The following is a 24,481-nucleotide window of genomic DNA, read 5'->3' on the forward strand; positions in this document are numbered from 1 at the left end:
TACGCAGAGCCTCTCACCTCCCAGGCTCTGTATGAATGATATACAGAGCCTCTCACCTCTCATGTTCTTTATGAATGATACGCAGAGCCTCTCACCTCCCAGGCTCTGTATGAATGATACGCAGAGCCTCTCACCTCCAAGGCTATGTATGAATAATACGCAGAGCCTCTCACCTCCCAGGCTCTGTATGAATGACACGCAGAGCCTCTCACCTCCCAGGCTCTGTATGAATGATACGCAGAGCCTCTCACCTCCCAGGCTCTGTATGAATGATACACAGAGCATCTCACCTCCCAGGCTCTGTATGAATGATATGCAGAGCCTCTCACCACCCAGGCTCTGTATGAATGTTATGCAGAGCCTCTCACCTCCCAGGCTCTGTATGAGTGATACGCAGAGCCTCTCACATCCCAGGATCTGTATGAATGATACACAGAGCCTCTCACCTCCCAGGCTCTGTATGAATGATACTCAGAGAATCTCACCTCCCAGGCTCTGTATGAATGATACGCAGAGCCTCTCACCTCACAGGCTCTGTATGAATGATATGCAGAGCGTCTCACCCCCCGGGCTCTGTATGAATGATATGCAGAGCCTCTCACCTCCCAGGCTCTGTATAAATGATACGCAGAGCATCTCACCACCCAGGCTCTGTATGAATGATATGCAGAGCCTCTCACCACCCAGGCTCTGTATGAATGATATGCAGAGCATCTCACCTCCCAGGCTCTGTATGAATGTTATGCAGAGCATCTCACCTCCCAGGCTCTGTATGAATGATACGCAGAGCCTCTCACCTCCCAGGCTCTGAATTAATGATACGCAGAGCCTCTCACCTCCCAGGCTCTGTATGAATGATACGCAGAGCCTCTAACCTCCCAGGCTCTGTATGAATGATACGCAGAGCCTCTCACCTCCCAGGCTCTGTATGAATGATTCGCAGAGCCTCTCACCTCCCAGGCTCTGAATTAATGATACGCAGAGCCTCTCACCTCCCAGGCTCTGTATGAATGATACGCAGAGCCTCTCACCTCCCAGGCTCTGAATGAATGATACGCAGAGCCTCTCACATCCCAGGATCTGTATGAATGATACGCAGAGCCTCTCACCTCCCAGGCACTGTATGAATGATACGCAGAGTCTCTCACTTCCCAATTTCTGTATGAATGATACGCAGAGTCTCTCACCTCCCAGGCTCTGTATGAATGATATGCAGAGCCTCTCACCTCCCAGGCTCTGTATGAATGATACGCAGAGACTCTCACCTCCCCGGCTCTGTATGATTGATACGCAGAGCCTCTCACCTCCCAGGCTCTGTATGAATTATACGCAGAGCCTCTCACCTCCCAGGCTATGAATGAATTATACGCAGAGCCTCTCACCTCCCAGGCTCTGAATGAATTATACGCAGAGCCTCTCACCTCCCAGGATCTGTATGAATGATTCGCAGAGCCTCTCACCTCCCAGGCTCTGAATTAATGATACGCAGAGCCTCTCACCTCCCAGGCTCTGTATGAATGATACGCAGAGCGTCTCACCTCCCAGGCTCTGTATGATTGATACGCAGAGCCTCTCACATCCCAGGCTCTGTATGAATGATACGCAGAGCCTCTCACCTCCCAGGCTCTGTATGAATGATACGCAGAGCTCCTCACCTCCCAGGCTCTGTATGAATGATACGCAGAGCTCCTCACCTCCCAGGCTCTGTATGAATGATACGCAGAGCCTCTCACCTCCCAGGATCTGTATGAATGATACGCAGAGCCTCTCACCACCCAGGCTCTGTATGAATGATACGCAGAGCTCCTCACCTCCCAGGCTCTGTATGATTGATACGCAGAGCCTCTCACATCCCAGGATCTGTATGAATGATACGCAGAGCCTCTCACCTCCCAGGCTCTGTATGAATGACACGCAGAGCCTCTCACCTCCCAGGATCTGTATGAATGATACGCAGAGCCTCTCACCTCCCAGGCTCTGTATGAATGATACGCAGAGCGTCTCACCTCCCAGGCTCTGTATGATTGATACGCAGAGCCTCTCACATCCCAGGCTCTGTATGAATGATACGCAGAGCCTCTCACCTCCCAGGCTCTGTATGAATGATACGCAGAGCTCCACACCTCACAGGCTCTGTATGAATGATACGCAGAGCCTCTCACCACCCAGGCTCTGTATGAATGATACGCAGAGCTCCTCACCTCCCAGGCTCTGTATGATTGATACGCAGAGCCTCTCACATCCCAGGATCTGTATGAATGATACGCAGAGCCTCTCACCTCCCAGGATCTGTATGAATGATACGCAGAGCCTCTCACCTCCCAGGCTCTGAATTAATGATACGCAGAGCCTCTCACCTCCCAGGCTCTGTATGAATGATACGCAGAGCCTCTCACCTCCCAGGCTCTGAATGAATGATACGCAGAGCCTCTCACATCCCAGGATCTGTATGAATGATACGCAGAGCCTCTCACATCCCAGTCTCTGTATGAATGATACGCAGAGTCTCTCACTTCCCAATTTCTGTATGAATGATACGCAGAGTCTCTCACCTCCCAGGCTCTGTATGAATGATATGCAGAGCCTCTCACCTCCCAGGCTCTGTATGAATGATACGCAGAGACTCTCACCTCCCCGGCTCTGTATGATTGATACGCAGAGCCTCTCACCTCCCAGGCTCTGTATGAATTATACGCAGAGCCTCTCACCTCCCAGGCTATGAATGAATTATACGCAGAGCCTCTCACCTCCCAGGCTCTGAATGAATTATACGCAGAGCCTCTCACCTCCCAGGATCTGTATGAATGATTCGCAGAGCCTCTCACCTCCCAGGCTCTGAATTAATGATACGCAGAGCCTCTCACCTCCCAGGCTCTGTATGAATGATACGCAGAGCGTCTCACCTCCCAGGCTCTGTATGATTGATACGCAGAGCCTCTCACATCCCAGGCTCTGTATGAATGATACGCAGAGCCTCTCACCTCCCAGGCTCTGTATGAATGATACGCAGAGCTCCTCACCTCCCAGGCTCTGTATGAATGATACGCAGAGCTCCTCACCTCCCAGGCTCTGTATGAATGATACGCAGAGCCTCTCACCTCCCAGGATCTGTATGAATGATACGCAGAGCCTCTCACCACCCAGGCTCTGTATGAATGATACGCAGAGCTCCTCACCTCCCAGGCTCTGTATGATTGATACGCAGAGCCTCTCACATCCCAGGATCTGTATGAATGATACGCAGAGCCTCTCACCTCCCAGGCTCTGTATGAATGACACGCAGAGCCTCTCACCTCCCAGGATCTGTATGAATGATACGCAGAGCCTCTCACCTCCCAGGCTCTGTATGAATGATACGCAGAGCGTCTCACCTCCCAGGCTCTGTATGATTGATACGCAGAGCCTCTCACATCCCAGGCTCTGTATGAATGATACGCAGAGCCTCTCACCTCCCAGGCTCTGTATGAATGATACGCAGAGCTCCACACCTCACAGGCTCTGTATGAATGATACGCAGAGCCTCTCACCACCCAGGCTCTGTATGAATGATACGCAGAGCTCCTCACCTCCCAGGCTCTGTATGATTGATACGCAGAGCCTCTCACATCCCAGGATCTGTATGAATGATACGCAGAGCCTCTCACCTCCCAGGATCTGTATGAATGATACGCAGAGCCTCTCACCTCCCAGGCTCTGAATTAATGATACGCAGAGCCTCTCACCTCCCAGGCTCTGTATGAATGATACGCAGAGCCTCTCACCTCCCAGGCTCTGAATGAATGATACGCAGAGCCTCTCACATCCCAGGATCTGTATGAATGATACGCAGAGCCTCTCACATCCCAGTCTCTGTATGAATGATACGCAGAGTCTCTCACTTCCCAATTTCTGTATGAATGATACGCAGAGTCTCTCACCTCCCAGGCTCTGTATGAATGATATGCAGAGCCTCTCACCTCCCAGGCTCTGTATGAATGATACGCAGAGACTCTCACCTCCCCGGCTCTGTATGATTGATACGCAGAGCCTCTCACCTCCCAGGCTCTGTATGAATTATACGCAGAGCCTCTCACCTCCCAGGCTATGAATGAATTATACGCAGAGCCTCTCACCTCCCAGGCTCTGAATGAATTATACGCAGAGCCTCTCACCTCCCAGGATCTGTATGAATGATTCGCAGAGCCTCTCACCTCCCAGGCTCTGAATTAATGATACGCAGAGCCTCTCACCTCCCAGGCTCTGTATGAATGATACGCAGAGCGTCTCACCTCCCAGGCTCTGTATGATTGATACGCAGAGCCTCTCACATCCCAGGCTCTGTATGAATGATACGCAGAGCCTCTCACCTCCCAGGCTCTGTATGAATGATACGCAGAGCTCCTCACCTCCCAGGCTCTGTATGAATGATACGCAGAGCTCCTCACCTCCCAGGCTCTGTATGAATGATACGCAGAGCCTCTCACCTCCCAGGATCTGTATGAATGATACGCAGAGCCTCTCACCACCCAGGCTCTGTATGAATGATACGCAGAGCTCCTCACCTCCCAGGCTCTGTATGATTGATACGCAGAGCCTCTCACATCCCAGGATCTGTATGAATGATACGCAGAGCCTCTCACCTCCCAGGCTCTGTATGAATGACACGCAGAGCCTCTCACCTCCCAGGATCTGTATGAATGATACGCAGAGCCTCTCACCTCCCAGGCTCTGTATGAATGATACGCAGAGCGTCTCACCTCCCAGGCTCTGTATGATTGATACGCAGAGCCTCTCACATCCCAGGCTCTGTATGAATGATACGCAGAGCCTCTCACCTCCCAGGCTCTGTATGAATGATACGCAGAGCTCCACACCTCACAGGCTCTGTATGAATGATACGCAGAGCCTCTCACCACCCAGGCTCTGTATGAATGATACGCAGAGCTCCTCACCTCCCAGGCTCTGTATGATTGATACGCAGAGCCTCTCACATCCCAGGATCTGTATGAATGATACGCAGAGCCTCTCACCTCCCAGGATCTGTATGAATGATACGCAGAGCCTCTCACCTCCCAGGCTCTGAATGAATGATACGCAGAGCCTCTCACCTCCCAGGCTCTGTATGAATGATACGCAGAGCCTCTCACCTCCCAGGATCTATATGAATGATACGCAGAGCCTCTCACCTCCCAGGATCTGTATGAATGATTCGCAGAGCCTCTCACCTCCCAGGCTCTGTATGAATGATACGCAGAGCCTCTCACCTCCCAGGCTCTGAATTAATGATACGCAGAGCCTCTCACCTCCCAGGCTCTGAATTAATGATACGCAGAGCCTCTCACCTCCCAGGCTCTGTATGAATGATACGCAGAGCCTCTCACCTCCCAGGCTCTGAATGATTGATACGCAGAGCCTCTCACCTCCCAGGATCTATATGAATGATACGCAGAGCCTCTCACCTCCCAGGATCTGTATGAATGATACGCAGAGCTCCTCACCTCCCAGGCTCTGTATGAATGATACGCAGAGCCTCTCACCTCCCGGGCTCTGTATGAATGACACGCAGAGCCTCTCACCTCCCAGGCTCTGTATGAATTATACGCAGAGCCTCTCACCTCCCAGGCTCTGTATGAATGATACGCAGAGCCTCTCACATCCCAGGCTCTGTATGAATGATACGCAGAGCCCCTCACCTCCCAGGCTCTGTATGAATGATACGTAGAGCCTCTCACCTCCCGGGCTCTGTATGAATGACACGCAGAGCCTCTCACCTCCCAGGCTCTGTATGAATGATACGCAGAGCCTCTCACCTCCCAGGGTCTGTATGAATGACACGCAGAGCCTCTCACCTCCCAGGCTCTGTATGAATGATACGCAGAGCCTCTCACCTCCCAGGCTCTGTATGAATGATACGCAGAGCCTCTCACCTCCCAGGATCTGTATGAATGATACGCAGAGCCTCTCACCTCCCAGGCTCTGTATGAATGATACGCAGAGCCTCTCACCTCCCAGGCTCTGTATGAATGATACGCAGAGCCTCTCACCTCCCAGGCTCTGTATGAATGATACGCAGAGCCTCTCACCTCCCAGGCTCTGTATGAATGATACGCAGAGCCTCTCACCTCCCAGGCTCTGTATGAATGACACGCAGAGCCTCTCACATCCCAGGCTCTGTATGAATGATACGCAGAGCCTCTCACCTCCCAGGCTCTGTATGAATGATACGCAGAGCTTCTCACCTCCCAGGCTCTGTATGAATGATACGCAGAGCCTCTCACCTCCCGGGCTCTGTATGAATGATACCCAGAGCCTCTCACCTCTTAGGCTCTGTATGAATGATACGCAGAGCCTCTCACCTCCCAGGCTCTGTATGAATGATACGCAGAGCCTCTCACCTCCCGGGCTCTGTATGAATGATACCCAGAGCCTCTCACCTCTTAGGCTCTGTATGAATGATACGCAGAGCCTCTCACCTCCCAGGCTCTGTATGAATGATACGCAGAGCCTCTCACCTCCCAGGCTCTGTATGAATGATACGCAGAGCCTCTCACCTCCCAGGCTCTGTATGAATGATACGCAGAGCCTCTCACCTCCCGGGCTCTGTATGAATGATACGCAGAGCCTCTCACCTCCCAGGCTCTGTATGAATGATACGCAGAGCCTCTCACCTCCCAGGCTCTGTATGAATGATACGCAGAGCCTCTCACCTCCCAGGCTCTGTATGAATGATACGCAGAGCCTCTCACCTCTTAGGCTCTGTATGAATGATACGCAGAGCCTCTCACCTCCCAGGCTCTGTATGAATGATACGCAGAGCCTCTCACCTCCCGGGCTCTGTATGAATGATACCCAGAGCCTCTCACCTCTTAGGCTCTGTATGAATGATACGCAGAGCCTCTCACCTCCCAGGCTCTGTATGAATGATACGCAGAGCCTCTCACCTCCCAGGCTCTGTATGAATGATACGCAGAGCCTCTCACCTCCCGGGCTCTGTATGAATGATACGCAGAGGCTCTCACCTCCCAGGCTCTGTATGAATGATACGCAGAGCGTCTCACCTCTCTGGCTCTGTATGAATGTTACGCAGAACGTCTCACCTCCCAGGCTCTGTATGAATGATACGCAGAGCCTCTCACCTCCCAGGCTCTGTATGAATGATACGCAGAGCCTCTCACCTCCCAGGCTCTGTATGAATGATACGCAGAGCCTCTCACCTCCCAGGATCTGTATGAATGATACGCAGAGCCTCTCACCTCCCAGGCTCTGTATGAATGATACGCAGAGCCTCTCACCTCCCAGGCTCTGTATGAATGATACGCAGAGCCTCTCACCTCCCGGGCTCTGTATGAATGATACGCAGAGCCTCTCACCTCCCAGGATCTGTATGAATGATACGCAGAGCCTCTCACCTCCCAGGCTCTGTATGAATGATACGCAGAGCCTCTCACCTCCCAGGCTCTGTATGAATGATACGCAGAGCCCCTCACCTCCCAGGATCTGTATGAATGATACGCAGAGCCTCTCACCTCCCAGGCTCTGTATGAATGATATACAGAGCCTCTCACCTCCCATGTTCTGTATGAATGATACGCAGAGCCTCTCACCTCCCAGGCTCTGTATGAATGATACGCAGAGCCTCTCACCTCCCAGGCTCTGTATGAATGATACGCAGAGCCCCTCACCTCCCAGGATCTGTATGAATGATACGCAGAGCCTCTCACCTCCCAGGCTCTGTATGAATGTTACGCAGAACGTCTCACCTCCCAGGCTCTGTATGAATGATACGCAGAGCCTCTCACCTCCCAGGCTCTGTATGAATGATACGCAGAGCCTCTCACCTCCCAGGCTCTGTATGAATGATACGCAGATCCCCTAACCTCCCAGGATCTGTATGAATGATATACAGAGCCTCTCACCTCTCATGTTCTTTATGAATGATACGCAGAGCCTCTCACCTCCCAGGCTCTGTATGAATGATACGCAGAGCTTCTCTCCTCCCAGGCTCTGTATGAATGACACGCAGAGCCTCTCACCTCCCAGGCTCTGTATGAATGATACGCAGAGCCTCTCACCTCCCAGGCTCTGTATGAATAATACGCAGAGCCTCTCACCTCCCAGGCTCTGTATGAATGACACGCAGAGCCTCTCACCTCCCAGGCTCTGTATGAATGATACGCAGAGCCTCTCACCTCCCAGGCTCTGTATGAATGATACACAGAGCATCTCACCTCCCAGGCTCTGTATGAATGATATGCAGAGCCTCTCATCACCCAGGCTCTGTATGAATGATATACAGAGCCTCTCACCTCTCATGTTCTTTATGAATGATACGCAGAGCCTCTCACCTCCCAGGCTCTGTATGAATGATACGCAGAGCTTCTCTCCTCCCAAGCTCTGTATGAATGACACGCAGAGCCTCTCACCTCCCAGGCTCTGTATGAATGATACGCAGAGCCTCTCACCTCCCAGGCTCTGTATGAATAATACGCAGAGCCTCTCACCTCCCAGGCTCTGTATGAATGACACGCAGAGCCTCTCACCTCCCAGGCTCTGTATGAATGATACGCAGAGCCTCTCACCTCCCAGGCTCTGTATGAATGATACACAGAGCATCTCACCTCCCAGGCTCTGTATGAATTATATGCAGAGCCTCTCACCACCCAGGCTCTGTATGAATGTTATGCAGAGCCTCTCACCTCCCAGGCTCTGTATGAGTGATACGCAGAGCCTCTCACATCCCAGGATCTGTATGAATGATACGCAGAGCCTCTCACCTCCCAGGCTCTGTATGAATGATACTCAGAGAATCTCACCTCCCAGGCTCTGTATGAATGATACGCAGAGCCTCTCACCTCACAGGCTCTGTATGAATGATATGCAGAGCGTCTCACCCCCCGGGCTCTGTATGAATGATATGCAGAGCCTCTCACCTCCCAGGCTCTGTATAAATGATACGCAGAGCATCTCACCACCCAGGCTCTGTATGAATGATATGCAGAGCCTCTCACCACCCAGGCTCTGTATGAATGATATGCAGAGCCTCTCACCTCCCAGGCTCTGTATGAATGTTATGCAGAGCATCTCACCTCCCAGGCTCTGTATGAATGATACGCAGAGCCTCTCACCTCCCAGGCTCTGTATGAATGATACGCAGAGCCTCTCACCTCCCAGGCTCTGTATGAATAATACGCAGAGCCTCTCACCTCCCGGGCTCTGTATGAATGATACGCAGAGCCTCTCACCTCCCGGGCTCTGTATGAATGATACGCAGAGCATCTCACCTCCCAGGCTCTGTATGAATGATACGCAGAGCCTCTCACCTCCCAGGCTCTGTATGAATGATACGCAGAGCCTCTCACCTCCCAGGCTCTGAATGAATGATACGCAGAGCCTCTCAGCTCCCAGGCTCTGTATGAATGATACAGAAATGGGGCACACAGAAATGGGGCACACAGAAATGGGGCACACAGAAATGGGGCACTCAGAAATGGGGCACTCAGAAATGGGGCACACAGAAATGGGGCACTCAGAAATGGGGCACTCAGAAATGGGGCACCTGGGGTGGTCTCACTTCTCCGATTGCAGCGCCTCCACCTGCGAAGCAGGATAACCCCTCTCAGGAACCAGTCAGTAAATACACACCGAGTATATAGATAACGTATTTACTACACACTCACGATAACTCAATATAACAGCTCAACACAGTAACAATACAGGAGATGTGCCCCCCATGTACTTAGAGGGCTGCGGCACTAATTCCCTGGTGTCCTTCCCCAATTTCAGTCCCACCCAAGTGTAGGGAGTAGCGCTACCCCTGCGCACCGTTGGTGCCCGTTATGTGAGGCCTCTCGGCGTCCTTCCGCTCCTCCTGCGTCCGATCCGCCGCGTGGGGTGGGCTCCCGCTGTGCATGCCTGAGGCTTCTCTTGAGCATGCGCGATATTAAAGAGGGTGGCGCCCTGTACCGTCATCCCTCCGCGGAGCTCCCTCGACCCGGTCACCAGCCCGCAACCCTATCACCGCGCGCCCTCCGCCGGCGCCCGCGCGGAGGTAAGGGGACCCTAGCCACACAGGAATATACAGTAGTGAGAGATCAAAGCCGAGATGTAGGACTCCGATGAGTGTGGAGCCGTGCAGAGGGTAAGGAAAACCTTGCATGTAATACAGATTTGGAAGGAGAGCCAGTGGAGAGGTGTAAGGATGAGACGAGGTGTAAGGATGAGACGAGGTGTAAGGATGAGACGAGGTGTAAGGATGAGACGAGGTGTAAGGATGAGACGAGGTGTAAGGATGAGACGAGGTGTAAGGATGAGACGAGGTGTAAGGATGAGACGAGGTGTAAGGATGAGACGAGGTGTAAGGATGAGACGAGGTGTAAGGCTGAGACGAGGTGTAAGGATGAGACGAGGTGTAAGGATGAGACGAGGTGTAAGGATGAGACGAGGTGTAAGGATGAGACGAGGTGTAAGGATGAGACGAGGTGTAAGGATGAGACGAGGTGTAAGGATGAGACGAGGTGTAAGGATGAGACGAGGTGTAAGGATGAGACGAGGTGTAAGGATGAGACGAGGTGTAAGGATGAGACGAGGTGTAAGGCTGAGACGAGGTGTAAGGATGAGACGAGGTGTAAGGATGAGACGAGGTGTAAGGATGAGACGAGGTGTAAGGATGAGACGAGGTGTAAGGATGACACGAGGTGTAAGGATGACACGAGGTGTAAGGATGAGACGAGGTGTAAGGATGAGACGAGGTGTAAGGATGAGACGAGGTGTAAGGATGAGACGAGGTGTAAGGCTGAGACGAGGTGTAAGGATGAGACGAGGTGTAAGGATGACACGAGGTGTGTGGGAGGAAGTAGTGTGATGTTTACTTGCATAATGCAGATATAAAAACTAAATCTCCCCAGCAGGGACGGCCTTACAAAAATTCCAGAATTACAAAAATCGGGCTCGTCCGGGATTTGAACCCGGGACCTCTCGCACCCAAAGCGAGAATCATACCCCTAGACCAACGAGCCAGCTGCTAGATGCCAGTGCTGTAGTGTTTATAGCAGACCTGCGGTGTCAGGTTACACAGCTGATTGTAAAGTACTCAGTATGCAGTCTGCTGCTCACATACACAGATAGCTATTAGTGTGGGCGTGTATGTGTGTGGGCGTGTATGTGTGTGGGCGTGTGTGTGTGTGTGAGCGTGTGTGTGTGGGCGTGTGCAGAGCGATGAATATCTATAACACGCAGCTGTGTCACTCTCCCTGCACACAGAGCTGTGTCACTATCTGTCCTTGCACACAGAGCTGTCACTGTCTGTCCGTGCACACAGAGCTGTGTCACTGTCTGTCCCTGCACACAGAGCTGTGTCACTGTCTGTCCCTGCACACAGAGCTGTATTACTGTCCCTGCACACAGAGCTGTGTCACTGTCCCTGCACACAGAGCTGTGTCACTGTCTGTCCCTGCACACAGAGCTGTATTACTGTCCCTGCACACAGAGCTGTGTCACTGTCTGTCCCTGCACACAGACCTGTGTCACTGTCCCTGCACACAGAGCTGTGTCACTGTCTGTCCCTGCACACAGACCTGTGTCACTGTCTGTCCATGCACACAGTGCTGTGTCACTGTCCCTGCACACAGAGCTGTGTCACTGTCCCTGCAAACAGAGTTGTGCATGTTGGCTCGTTGGTCTAGGGGTATGATTCTCGCTTTGGGTGCGAGAGGTCCCGGGTTCAAATCCCGGACGAGCCCTTTTTTTTCTATACCCAGCTTGTGCAGAACTGAGGCAAACCCCAAACCTTCATTTAACATCCTGTATTGAAATGTTTATACATTTTCATATAAGTATTCTGACACTATATGGGAGCTGTTGTATTTATTAATATATTTGTATTAAATAATTTATATGTATATTTCAACATATATTTTGTGAATAACTGTATGCAATCGGCTCGTTGGTCTAGGGGTATGATTCTCGCTTAGGGTGCGAGAGGTCCCGGGTTCAAATCCCGGACGAGCCCTTCTTTTGTTATTTGTCTTCTGACATTTTATATTACTGCAGCATGTCATACATATAGCACTGCGTCATACATATAGCACTGCGTCATACATATAGCACTGCGTCATACATATAGCACTGCGTCACACAGCAGGAGGATTACCAGGAATTAGGGACGTTCTCACCTTGTATCACAAAAGGAAACCACTCGTAGCCTATATTTTGTTACCTCTAGATTTTATTCTTTATGAAAAATCACTTTAAATTTGAAGATAATATTTATTTCCAAGTAAAGTGAACACCGTGGATAGCAATGCAGCCCCTTCCCCCACTAACCATTTCATCGGTTTATATCCCATCCCAGTAGATTATTGGGGTGGGATATAAACCCAGGGCTGTGTGAGCCGGACCCTTTTCCAATCGGATGAATCACTAGGAGAACTCTGCCGACATTAGTGTTTTGCTGAAAGCCTCAGTCCAAATTAACACCATACAGAAGCGCCATAAGGTGCCGCCCCCAGAACGCCCCCTTTCCTATTTCCACATGTAGGGCGGCGCCAGGGTTTCATGCGCCCCAGGTGAAACTTAAAACGTGCACCCCAAAAATAAAATAAACAGTGGCGTAGCTATGGGGGCTAAAGGGGGTGTGCGATCGCACCCCCTGCGCGACGCAAAATAAAAATAAAAGGGCGCCAAAATACCGGACAAAAAAAAAAGAAAAATAATTTTATTTATTTTTTAAAGATAAATAAATAAAGAATAATAAAAGGAATAAAATAAATATTACTATTAATGCGCTCCTCGGACCGTAACGCCCTGGGCGACCAGCGAGGTTCAGCTAATGGACGGGCCGGTTTAACGTGTATAGTATCATTGTCATTACAATACAAGGTCAAGAAAGTACAAACATACTAAGCATGACAGGTAAATGTCAACATAAGGCCGATGCCTCGTAGATTTTTGACTCGTAGGTTTTTGCAATTTGCAAGTATAATAAAATATTACTTTTGTTTAGCTAAATAGAACTGGACTTCGAACAGATATATATATATATATATATATATATATATATATATATATATATATATATATATATATATATATATATATATATATCCTATAATTGATCAGCAGTGTTGGCTCCTGCTTGACTTTTCCAGTTGCTTCCCATGTAGACCCACTCTCTGGGGCCCCTGCCTATGGGGTCTCTATATGCCCCTCTCCACCTCCTTCCCCCTAAGGTCATTACCTAAAAGAGACAGCTGAGAATGTAATCCCTGAGAGAGCAGGATTACTGGCTGATCCCCATGAGCATTTAAAGGGATTTCTGTGAGCATGGACCATATATAACGGTGCAGCAGGGAGACCCTGGGACAGAGGTGTGAGCAGGAACGGGGTGGGATGTCGCAGGAGGAAGAGTTTTATCTCTTTAAGAACTTGTCCACTGTGGGTCCCTGGGATGGGCCTCAGTATCACATTGCCCCAAAGTGGGCGTTCTACCTGCAGACGGTCTTCATGGGCCTTGTATACCTGGCCGGGACACCGCTGAATGCTATCGTGCTGCTGGTGACGGTGAAATACAAGAAGCTCCGGCAGCCTCTTAACTACATCCTGGTTAACATCTCAATGGCCGGGTTTCTCTGCTCCTTCTCCATATTCACTGTCCTTGTGTCCAGCTACCAGGGGTATTTCATCTTTGGGAAAACAGTTTGTGCCCTGGAAGGCTTTATGGGGTCAGTCTCAGGTAAGGCCATGATACCTGACCATCAACCTTACCCTCGGGACTGGTCATCCTGTGTCTTTCCCTCAAGACTGGTCGTCCTGTTTCTGTCCCTCAGGACTGTTCACCCTGTGTCTGGTCAACTCTCTCCTTGGGTCTTGTCACTGAGCATATTCCTATCTCACTTCTTTAGACCTAGTCACTGCGTGCACTCACATCTCTGTCCCTAAGGTCTTGTCACAAAGTGAACCCCATATCTCTCCCTTATAAGGGTAGCTCTCTCTGCCACTGGTATCTGGCCATTATGCTCCTTCCTCTCCATCAGGTTTTGCTTTTTCTCTGGTATATCTCCTCCTAAGGTCCGGTCAATGCTTGTTGTTTCTGTCTCTCAGACCACTAGTCTCTCTGTTCCTTAGTCACAATGAATGAGCTTTCTCATCGCTCCCTTAGGTCTGGCCAATGACTGTTATTTCTGTCCCTCAGACATCTGGTCTCTCTCTTTCCAGGTGTGATCACTGCCTGGTCTCCCCGAGGTACTATAATTAACTGACTTCTGTCCCTTAATTCTGGTCACTAGATGGTCTCTGTCTTTCAGGTCTAGTCATTGCCTGGTCTCTCCCCAGACCGTAGGTCTCTCTCACCCAGGGGTCTGATCACTGGCTGGTTTCTCTTCCAGATCTGGTCACTGGATGGTCTCTATCCCTCAGGTCTAGTCACTGGTTGTTCTCTATCCCTCAGGTCTGGTCACTGGTTGGTCTCTTTGCCCTCATACCTCTGTTCTTTTTCTTTCCCAAGTCTACCCCCACTGTCCCAGTTACTGGCTGATCTGTCTACCACTTAGAAGTCTGATCTCTCTCTCTTCCTGAGATCTGGTCACTGTCTGGTCTCTGTCCCTTACACCTCTGGTTTTCTCTCTCTCCCCTGCAGGTCTGGTCACTGGTTAGTCTCTGTCACTTAGAGCTCTGGTTTCTCTCTCTCCCTCAGGTCTGGTCACTGGTTGGTCTCCTTGCCCCTCATACCTCTGTTCTCTCTCTTTCCCAATTCTACCAATCTGTCCCTCTGTTCCAGTTACTGGCTGATCTGTCTACCACTTAGAACTCTGGTCTCTCTTTTCCTGAGATCTGGTCACTGGTTTCTCTCTGTCCTTCAGACCTCTAGTCTCTCTCTTCCTCAGATCTGGTCACTGGCTGCTCTCTGTCCTTCAGACCTCTAGTCTCTCTCTTCCTCAGATCTGGTCACTGGCTGCTCTCTGTCCTTCAGACCTCTAGTCTCTCTCTTCCTCAGATCTGGTCACTGGCTGCTCTCTGTCTTTCAGACCTCTAGTCTCTCTCTTCCTCATATCTGGTCACTGGCTGCTCTCTGTCCTTCAGACCTCTAGTCTCTCTCTTCCTCAGATCTGGTCACTGTGTGCTCTCTGTCCTTCAGACCTCTATTCTCTCTCTTCCTCAGATCTGGTCACTGGCTGCTCTCTGCCCTTCAGACCTCTAGTCTCTTTCTTCCTCAGATCTGATCACTGGCTGCTCTCTGCCCTTCAGACCTCTAGTCTCTCTCTTCCTCAGATCTGGTCACTGTGTGCTCTCTGTCCTTCAGACCTCTAGTCTCTCTCTCTTTCTCAGACCTGGTCACTGGGTATTCTCTGTCCTTCAGACCTCTAGTCTCTCTCTTCCTCAGATCTGGTCACTGGCTGCTCTCTGTCCTTCAGACCTCTAGTCTCTCGCTTCCACAGACCTGGTCACTGTCTGGGTCTCTGTCCCTTAGATCTCTGGTTTCTCTCTCTCCCACAGGTCTGGTCACTGGCTGGTCACTAGCCTTCCTGGCATTTGAAAGATACATTGTTATTTGCAAGCCGTTGGGGAGTTTCCGCTTCAGCTCTAAACATGCTCTGACCCGTGGTGCTCTGCACATGGATCATTGGCGTCGGAGTATCCGTACCCCCCTTCTTTGGCTGGAGCAGGTAATTGGTCAGTGTGGCTTGTGGGAGGTCAGTGAACGGTTACATGATTCACAGTCACCCCCCCCCCCCATGGATGAATACACGTTTAATTGTGCTACAAATTACATAAACAAACCAATACTGTATAAATACAGCAGTTAATTAAGGAGACGTTATATGAAGCAATAGAAGGAATTTATAGGGAGTGACTATAGGGGCTAATAGAAGGAGTTATAAGAAACGTTTATATGGAGCGATACTGCGCTGACAGATTTTCTAGGCCCAAGGCTAGAAGTTTCCAACCCCTCCTCCCCCATGTCGGTGGCCTTGGCGAGACCACACCCTCTGTCTCTTACACTCCCCCCTTCTCACACACCTCCTATCTCACTCTTCTTTTTTTTATCTCCCCCTTTTCACACTCCCCCGTTTCTCTCACTTCTCACATTTCCCCCCCTCTCATCCTCTTCCTCCCCTATGTATTTCTTTCCCCCCCTCTGTTTCTCACTACCCCTCTCACTCTCCCCCCTTCCTGTCTCACACCCCCACCTCTCCCTCCTTCTCCTAAACCTCGCCTCTCTCCCCTCCCTCTCTTACAGACACACCTCTCTCCCCTCCCTCTCTTAAACCCCTACCTCGCTCCCCTCCCTCTCATACACCCCTACCTCGCTACCCTCCCTCTCCTACAATCTCACCTCTCCCCTCTCACTCACTTACACCCTGTAACGTTGCTGACTGCAAAACAGGATACAAAACCTGCAGGCCAGTGGTAGGGAGGTAGTACACTGGCCATGGCCTGGGATCTGAGGCCTGAGAGGCAGGGGAAGTCAAGTCTAATTCCGGGGTCGAGGCAGGCCGCAGGCGGGGGGTGGTCAGGTCCAGGCAGAGATGAAGCACAATCAGGTAAACACAGAGGCAAAGACAGGGCTCAAGCAGAACAAGGTAAAGTACTTTGCACAAGCACTGACAGGGAGCAACTGCCTGCTATTTAAAGGCCGGAAGCAGCTGCTGGAAATGAGGGTCATACAGAGGCTGACTTCCTGTCAGGAAGTGGTGAGCAGGCATTGCCAAGAGGCAAGATGGCCACAGTAGCGTCAGTGAGAGCGAGAGGGTCACTTCCTGTCGGTAGCCATTTTAGGTATCCGGACAGATCCCTTATACACCCCCACCTCTCTTCCCCTTCCATCCCTTAATCCCTCACCTCTTCCCCTTCCTCTCTTACACCCCCACCTCTACCTCTCTTACATCCCCACCTCTCCCCTCCCACTCTTACACCCCCACCTCTCTTCCCTCCCTCTCTTACACCCCACATCTCCCCCTCCCTCTCTTACACCCCCACCTCTCCCCCCTCCCTCTCTTACACACCCACCTCTCCCATCCCACTCTTACACCCCCACCTCTCCCCCTCCCTCTCTTACACCACCACTCGCTCCCTCCTTTACACCCCCACCACTCCCCCCCTCCCTCTCTTACTCCCCCACCTCTCCCCCTCCCTCTCCTAGATATATCACTTTTATAAAGCGATACGGTTTATACAGATATAACATTATGTCACATTGCTAGGGACTGAGACATGCAAATATTATTTATTTATTTATTTATTTATAAAATATTTTACCAGGAAGTAATACATTGAGAGTTACCTCTCGTTTTCAAGTATGTCCTGGGCACAGAGTAAAACAAATAATACATGGTTACAAGTACAGTTACATAAATGAACAAGGTATACATTATATACAAGACATTGCGTGCACAGTTAAAGAAAATATATATTATGAGCGTATGAAACAGTTACAGACCAGATTAAAGTGTGAGACAGCCTTAGATTTGAAAGAACTTAAGCTGGTGGTGGATATGAGAGTCTCTGGTAGGTTGTTCCAGTTTTGGGGTGCACGGAAGGAGAAGGAGGAACGTCCGGATACTTTGTTGAGCCTTGGGACCATGAATAGTCTTTTGGAGTCTGATCTCAGGTGATAGGTACTGCATGTGGTAGGGGTGAGGAGCTTGTTCAGGTAGCTGGGTAGCTTGCCCAGAAAGTATTTGAAGGTGAGACAGGAAAGGTGAACTTTGCGCCTAGACTCTAGTGATGACCAGTCTAGTTCTTTGAGCATTTCGCAGTGATGTGTGTTGTAGTTGCATTGGAGAACAAAACGACAAATTGAATTGTAGAGGGTGTCAAGTTTGCTAAGGTGGGTTTGAGGAGCCGAGCCATATACTATGTCTCCATAGTCAATAATTGGCATTAGCATCTGCTGTGCGATACGCTTTCTGACCAGGAGACTTAGGGAGGATTTGTTCCTGTAAAGAACCCCTAGTTTGGCGTAGGTCTTGGTTGTCAGGGTATCAATGTGCATCCCGAATGTTAAGTGGGAGTCAAACCATAAGCCCAGGTATTTAAAACTAGTGACAGGTGTTAGGGTGGTGTTAGCGTTGGTTCTAATCAGGAGCTCAGTCACTGGAAGCTTTACAAATTTAGTCTTGGTCCCAAATACCATTGTTACAGTCTTGTCAGTGTTTAAAAACAGTTTGTTTTGGGAAATCCAGTTTTCGAGTCTGAAAAAGTCAGACTGAAGTATGTGTTGAAGGTCAGAGAGGCTATGGCTGTGTGCATATGGGATTGTGTCATCTGCATACATGTGTATTGAGACTTCCTTACAAGCTGTGGGAAGATCATTGGTGAACACTGAGAAGAGTAGGGGCCCCAGAACAGAGCCTTGCGGGACACCACAGGTGATATCCAGGGGGTTGGAGTTAGAGCCTGAGATGGACACATGTTGGGATCTTCCTGATAGTTAGGACTGAAACCAGTTTAAAGCATGCTGTCCTATTCCGGAGCTCTGGAGTTTGTTAAGCAGGATAGCATGATCAACTGTGTCAAAAGCCTTTGCAAAATCTAGGAATACTGTACCAGTGAGTTGTCCCCGTTCCATTCCACACTGGATTTCATTGCAAACTTTTAGCATGGTAGTTACGGTGGAGTGTTTGTATATATATATATATATATATATATATATATATATATATATATATATATGTAGCCGCCTTTCCCTATGCCTAAGGGAACTACCTGGCACCCCCAGGTATGAATTTCAGCAGCGCCTCCAAATGTAGCCCCCTTTCCCTATGCCTATGGGGACAACTACGCATGCTGCTGTACCTGTTTGCTCACAGGAGGCCTAAGCCTCCACCTCTGGGAGTCTGGGATGAGCTCTTTCTCCGTGCAGCGCCTCCACCTATGAGGGATCCCAGCGTGGGCGGAATAACCCCTCACAGGAACCGATACACAGTAATATGTAATACACCACACAAAGTATATAACTAAGCTTTACTGTACACACAAACTAACATACAATAACCTGGACCCACAGTATAAACAGTGACCCAACACGTGGTGGTTCCCCCAAAGTACCAAGGGTGCTGTGGCACCAATAACCCCTTGTGTCCTGTCATAGCAATCCCACCCAAATGTGAGGTAGCACTACCCCCTGTAGATGTAGGTGCATGTTTGGGTACCTGCCAGGGTACTCCAGTATCAAGGTGCTGCTTGGCGCGGTGTGTTGGAGTGGGTCCCACGTAGCAGGGCATCCAACACAAATCTTCTCTCTCCTAAAGGGTCCTGATCCTCCTCGCAGTGTGAGACCCAGCCGGAGGGTCTCACACAATGTCTCTGGGTCCTGTGACCTGGTCCCAGGCCGCAGGGTCTCACACAATGTCTCTGGGTCCTGTGATCTGGTCTCAGGCCGCAGGGCACCGCGTGGCCGTCCAGTCTCAGCGAAAAATAACAATAAGGGGAAGAGTCCCTATCTGGGGCCTTCCCTAAAACACTCCACTACTATGGCTCAGGGCCTAACTGGGACCTAGGGGCAAGATCTAGGCCTAGCCCAGGAAGCACTGCTCCCTAGACACTACCTTCTTCTTTGCCTCCTCTGTCAGGACTGCCGCGCGAGATCCCCACACGCCCTGTTTCCCCCCAACTGCTCACATCTTTTTGTTTGGTGCAGTTACATAGGGCAGCAGGGCCGTCTTAACGTATGTGCCTACAGCATAGGAGGGCCTCATGCGCCGGCCCATGCATGCCCACCAATGCTCTCCCCCCCCCCCCCCAGCACCCCAGCTCCGCTCGCTTTACCTCCCCCCCCCCCGCTCCCTCGTAGGGTTGCCAGGTGTCCGATAATACCTGACATGGGATAGAGAAGGGCTGCTGCTGCTAGGGGGCTGGGCAGCTCCTGATTGGTTACTGCTGTGTAATTCAGCCAATCGCGAGGTGGCACGAGCCTGGGGGGTGGGGCCAGAGAAGACATCCCCAAGAAGGCAGAGCAGATTACTTATTCACTGGCAGAATTTAATATGCCATTTAATGCTGGATTTTGAAGTCTAAATTTGAAAGCTACTGTACTGTACTGATAATGACAAGGAGGAGGGGGGTGAGAGGATGAAGGGATGGGGTGAGAGGACAAAGGGGGTGAGTGGACAAGGGGAGGTGGGAGGGTGAGAGGACAAGGGGGGGTGGGAGGGTGAGAGGACAAGGGGGACGTGGGAGGGTGAAAGGACAAGGGGGGGTGGGAGGGTGAGAGGACAAGGGGGGCGTGGGAGGGTGAGAGGACAAGGGGGGATGGGAAGGTGAAAGGACAAGGGGGGGGTGGGAGGGTGAGAGGACAAGGGGAGAGAGAGAGAGAGAGAAGATGAGGAGGGGGTGCAACAATCTTGGAATTTGCAGGAGGAGCAGTAAGATCAGTATTGCTCGCCATGTACAGTGTGACTGCAGGTCAGTTATTTATAAATGATCTGACCATTACGTCATTTGTTCTAAATTTCACTCCAAGCGTTCACCAATTTCCACCATTTCATATTCTATTTCCTAAAACAATCCTCGGAAGGGCGCTCCCTCCCAACCCCTCCCACCCCCTCCCACTCCCGCTCCCTCCCACCCCCTCCCACCCCCTCCCACTCCCGCTCCCTCCCACCCCCTCCCACTCCCGCTCCCTCCCACCCCCGCTCCCTCCCAAGACTCCTCCCCAGATATTTTACGAAATAGAATATAAATTGGTGCAAATTGGTAAATACTTGGAGTGAAATTTAGAACAAATGACATAACAGTCAGGACATTTATAAATAACATTCTTCCCCACCAACGATTCTCACGCGCGTCGCACCTTTCACCATTGTGTCCAGTATTACTGGACAAGCCACCTGGCAACCCTACTCGCTCTCCCCCCCGCCCGGCACCCCGGCTCCGCTCGCTCTCCCCCCCGCCCGGCACCCCGGCTCTGCTCGCTCTCCCCCCGCCCGGCACCCCGGCTCCGCTCGCTCTCCACTCGCTCTCCACTCGCCCGGCACCCCGGCTCCGCTCGCTCTCCCCCCGCCCGGCACCCTGGCTGCGCTCGCTCTCCCCCCGCCCGGCACCCTGGCTGCGCTCGCTCTCCACTCGCTCTACCCCCGCCCGGCTCCGCTCACTCTCCACTCGCCCGGCACCCCGGCTCCGCTCGCTCTCCCCCTGCCCGGCACCCTGGCTGCGCTCGCTCTCCCCCCGCCCGGCACCCCAGCTCCACTCGCTCTCCCCCCGCCCGGCACCCCGGCTCCACTCGCTCTCCCCCCGCCCGGCACCCCGGCTCCGCTCGCTCTCCCACCGCCCGTCACCCCGGCTCCGCTCGCTCTCCCCCCGCCCGTCACCCCGGCTGCGCTCGCTCTCCCCCCGCCCGGCACCCCGGCTCCGCTCGCTCTCCACTCGCTCTCCACTCGCCCGGCACCCCGGCTCCGCTCGCTCTCCCCCCCGCCCGGCACCCTGGCTGCGCTCGCTCTCCCCCCCGCCCGGCACCCTGGCTGCGCTCGCTCTCCACTCGCTCTACCCCCGCCCGGCTCCGCTCACTCTCCACTCGCCCGGCACCCCCGGCTCCGCTCGCTCTCCCCCTGCCCGGCACCCTGGCTGCGCTCGCTCTCCCCCCGCCCGTCACCCCGGCTGCGCTCGCTCTCCCCCCGCCCGGCACCCCGGCTGCGCTCGCTCTCCCCCCGCCCGGCACCCCGGCTCCGCTCGCTCTCCCCCCGCCCGTCACCCTGGATCCGCTCGCTCTCCCCCCGCCCGACACCCCGGCTCCGCTCGCTCTCCCCCCCGCCCGGCACCCCGGCTCCGCTCGCTCTCCCCCCGCCCGGTACCCCGGCTCCGCTCGCTCTCCCCCCGCCCGGCACCCCGGCTCCGCTCGCTCTCCCCCCGCCCGGCACCCCGGCTCCGCTCGCTCTCCCCCCGCCCGGCACCCCGGCTCCGCTCGCTCTCCCGCACCCCAGCTCCGCTCGCTCTCCCCCAGCCCGGCACCCCGGCTCTGCTCGCTCTCCCCCCGCCCGGCACCCTGGCTCCGCTCGCTCTCCCCCCCGCCCGGCACCCCGGCTCCGCTCGCTCTCTCCCCCCGCCCGGCACCCCGGCTCCGCTCGCTCTCCCCCCCGCCCGGCACCCCGGCTCCGCTCGCTCTCCCCCCGCCCGGCACCCCGGCTCCGCTCGCTCTCCCCCCGCCCGGCACCCCCGGCTCTGCTCGCTCTCCCCCTGCCCGGCACCCCGGCTCCGCTCGCTCTCCCCCCCGCCCGGCACCCCGGCTCCGCTCGCTCTCCCCCCGCCCGGCACCCCGGCTCTGCTTGCTCTCCCCCCGCCCGGCACCCCGGCTCCGCTCGCTCTCCCCCCGCCCGGCACCCCGGCTCCGCTCGCTCTCCCCCCCACCCGGCACCCCAGCTCCGCTCGCTCTCCCCCCGCCCGGCACCCCGGCTCCGCTCGCTCTCCCGCACCCCGGCTCGCGTCACAACCGCTCGCAGCCCAGCAGTGCAGCACTTCCGGTGCCTGCTGCTGCTAGTGAGCGCGCGGGAGGCTGGGAGCGACAGTGTAGGCCGGGCCACGTGCACTGCTCTGCCCGGGGGCCCCTAATGTGGTTAAGATGGCCCTTTAGGGCAGTCCCTCCCTCTAGGGATTCTGGGATTTGTAGTCCCGCGTCTGCAGATTCGGAGCCATTCTAAGATGGCCGCGGCACTCCTCACACTGCACATGCGCACCTCCCCGCACTGCACATGCGCGATTGCAGAAATGGCTGCCCCCATCTCCCAATCGCGCGGAGCTCCGACGTTCTAACTGACAGCTCCCCCGCACCGTAGGCAGGGTAGGGGGACTCGGCTACATCTGTATCCCAAACACATTTTAAGTTATGGTGGGTGAAAAAGGCGACAACAAACCTCCCCAGTCTCTATCCCAACATATGCAATGTCAGTATGAGGTCACAGAAAGTATACCGCCCTGGAACACAGAAAGATCAAAGGGTGCTGTGGCTTAGCTGGTTAAAGCGCCTGTCTAGTAAACAGGAGATCCTGAGTTCAACTCTCAGCAGCGCCTGGAGGATTTGTTTTCCCCTTTTGTAGAAAAATCAAAGTATTAATGTTATTGACCTTTGGTCTTTGAACTAGAAATAAGTGTGCGAGCTGCATTGTGTGTAACACTGAGTATCTCCCTTATATGTAAGTGTTAGAGTGTGAGCTCTCTGCAACGCTATCACTGTGTTACTTCCCTTGCCGTGTGTGCAGACAGAGCTGTAACATGTATATCTAACGATTTGGATTTATTTCTCAGCGTTTATCAGAGTCCCGCTCACACTCATTCTGTTTATTCTTATATATCCGGCCGGCTCTTATACACAGAGCGCAGCTCTCCCCAGTTAAGTGATGCACGTCGCTTTCTGCAGCTTCGCTGATCTTACATTTGAGACTTTGCAGAGATCTGCTTGTGTGTTTTTTTAATGCTGGATGTGAGGAATTAATTCCTTACTGTATAAGTAGTAGGTGCATAGAACAGCCGGCCAGCAGAAGTGGGGGGGCAAATACAGATAAAGAAGATACAAGAAGGGCTGGATAAAAGGGAAACATACAGGGATAGGAAGTACTGATTTAAAACATTGGGCAGTCGCAGGCTGCGTCCATGGAAGGATAGGCAGCGCTGAGCCGTGCGGACGCTCCGCGCTGAGCCCCGGCATCCTCAATGAGGATGTCTGGAGAGGGGGCTCACGCGAGTGTCCGCAGGCGTGCTGAAGCGTTGGATTTTTCAGCCGACAGGCAAAGCTGTTTTTCAGCGCGCTGTCGGTTGAAAACATCCAATCATAGCACAGCAGCGTCAACGTCACGGCGCCGTGACAATGACGTCGGTGCGTTGCGGGCTATTGGCCCAGCGATGTCACTGCCCCGACTCCCCCCCCCCCTGCCTCCCGCTCGTGCCCGCTGGCTCGCCTGCATGTGCATGAAATCCCACCAGCCTGAGCCTCAGCGCGGTTCATCACTGCTGCCCCCTCTATGGACGCAGCCTTAGGAGTTATAGAGAGTGGATATATGGTGCAATAGGAGAAGTTATAGGGAGGGGTTATAAGGGGTAATAGGAGGAGCTATAGAAAGCAGGTGTATAGTGCAAGAGGAGGAGTTATAGGGAGAGGTTATATGGGGTAATAGGAGGAGTTATAGGGAGGGGGTTATATGGGGTAATGGGAGGAGTTATAGGGAGGGGGTTATATGGGGCAATAGGAGGAGTTATAGAGAGCGGTTATATGGGGTAATAGGAGGAGTTATAGGGAGGGGGTTATATGGGGTAATGGGAGGAGTTATAGGGAGGGGGTTATATGGGGCAATAGGAGGAGTTATAGAGAGCGGTTATATGGGGTAATAGGAGGAGTTATAGGGAGGGGGTTATATGGGGTAATGGGAGGAGTTATAGAGAGCGGTTATATGGGGCAACAGGAGGAGTTATAGGGAGAGGTTATATGGTGCAATAGGAGGAGTTATAGAGAGCGGTTATATGGGGTAATAGGAGGAGTTATAGGGAGCGGTTATTTGGGGTAATAGGAGGAGTTATAGGG

General features: G+C 52.7%; 1 protein-coding gene and 4 non-coding genes across 5 annotated transcripts; 4 read left to right on the forward strand and 1 right to left on the reverse strand.

The window, feature by feature from the left end:
• Positions 1-10,922: 10,922 nt before the first annotated feature.
• On the reverse strand, positions 10,923-10,994 carry TRNAP-UGG (transfer RNA proline (anticodon UGG)). Its single transcript has one exon. It is a non-coding gene; the product is annotated as a tRNA-Pro (tRNA).
• Positions 10,995-11,645: 651 nt separating this feature from the next.
• Positions 11,646-11,717, forward strand: TRNAP-UGG (transfer RNA proline (anticodon UGG)). Its single transcript has one exon. It is a non-coding gene; the product is annotated as a tRNA-Pro (tRNA).
• Positions 11,718-11,914: 197 nt separating this feature from the next.
• TRNAP-AGG (transfer RNA proline (anticodon AGG)) lies at positions 11,915-11,986 on the forward strand. The gene has a single exon. It is a non-coding gene; the product is annotated as a tRNA-Pro (tRNA).
• Positions 11,987-13,326: 1,340 nt separating this feature from the next.
• Positions 13,327-15,661, forward strand: LOC142494349 (ultraviolet-sensitive opsin-like). Its single transcript, XM_075598908.1, is given in 3 exon segments — positions 13,327-13,708; positions 15,469-15,572; positions 15,574-15,661. Coding segments are annotated over 3 exon segments (516 nt in total). The 5' UTR covers positions 13,327-13,365; the 3' UTR covers positions 15,643-15,661.
• A 7,242-nt stretch (positions 15,662-22,903) lies between these two features.
• TRNAT-AGU (transfer RNA threonine (anticodon AGU)) lies at positions 22,904-22,977 on the forward strand. Its single transcript has one exon. It is a non-coding gene; the product is annotated as a tRNA-Thr (tRNA).
• The last annotated feature ends 1,504 nt before the right edge of the window (positions 22,978-24,481 follow it).

Source organism: Ascaphus truei, chromosome 5 (genome assembly GCF_040206685.1).
Source record: "Ascaphus truei isolate aAscTru1 chromosome 5, aAscTru1.hap1, whole genome shotgun sequence".
NCBI lineage: Eukaryota > Metazoa > Chordata > Amphibia > Anura > Ascaphidae > Ascaphus > Ascaphus truei.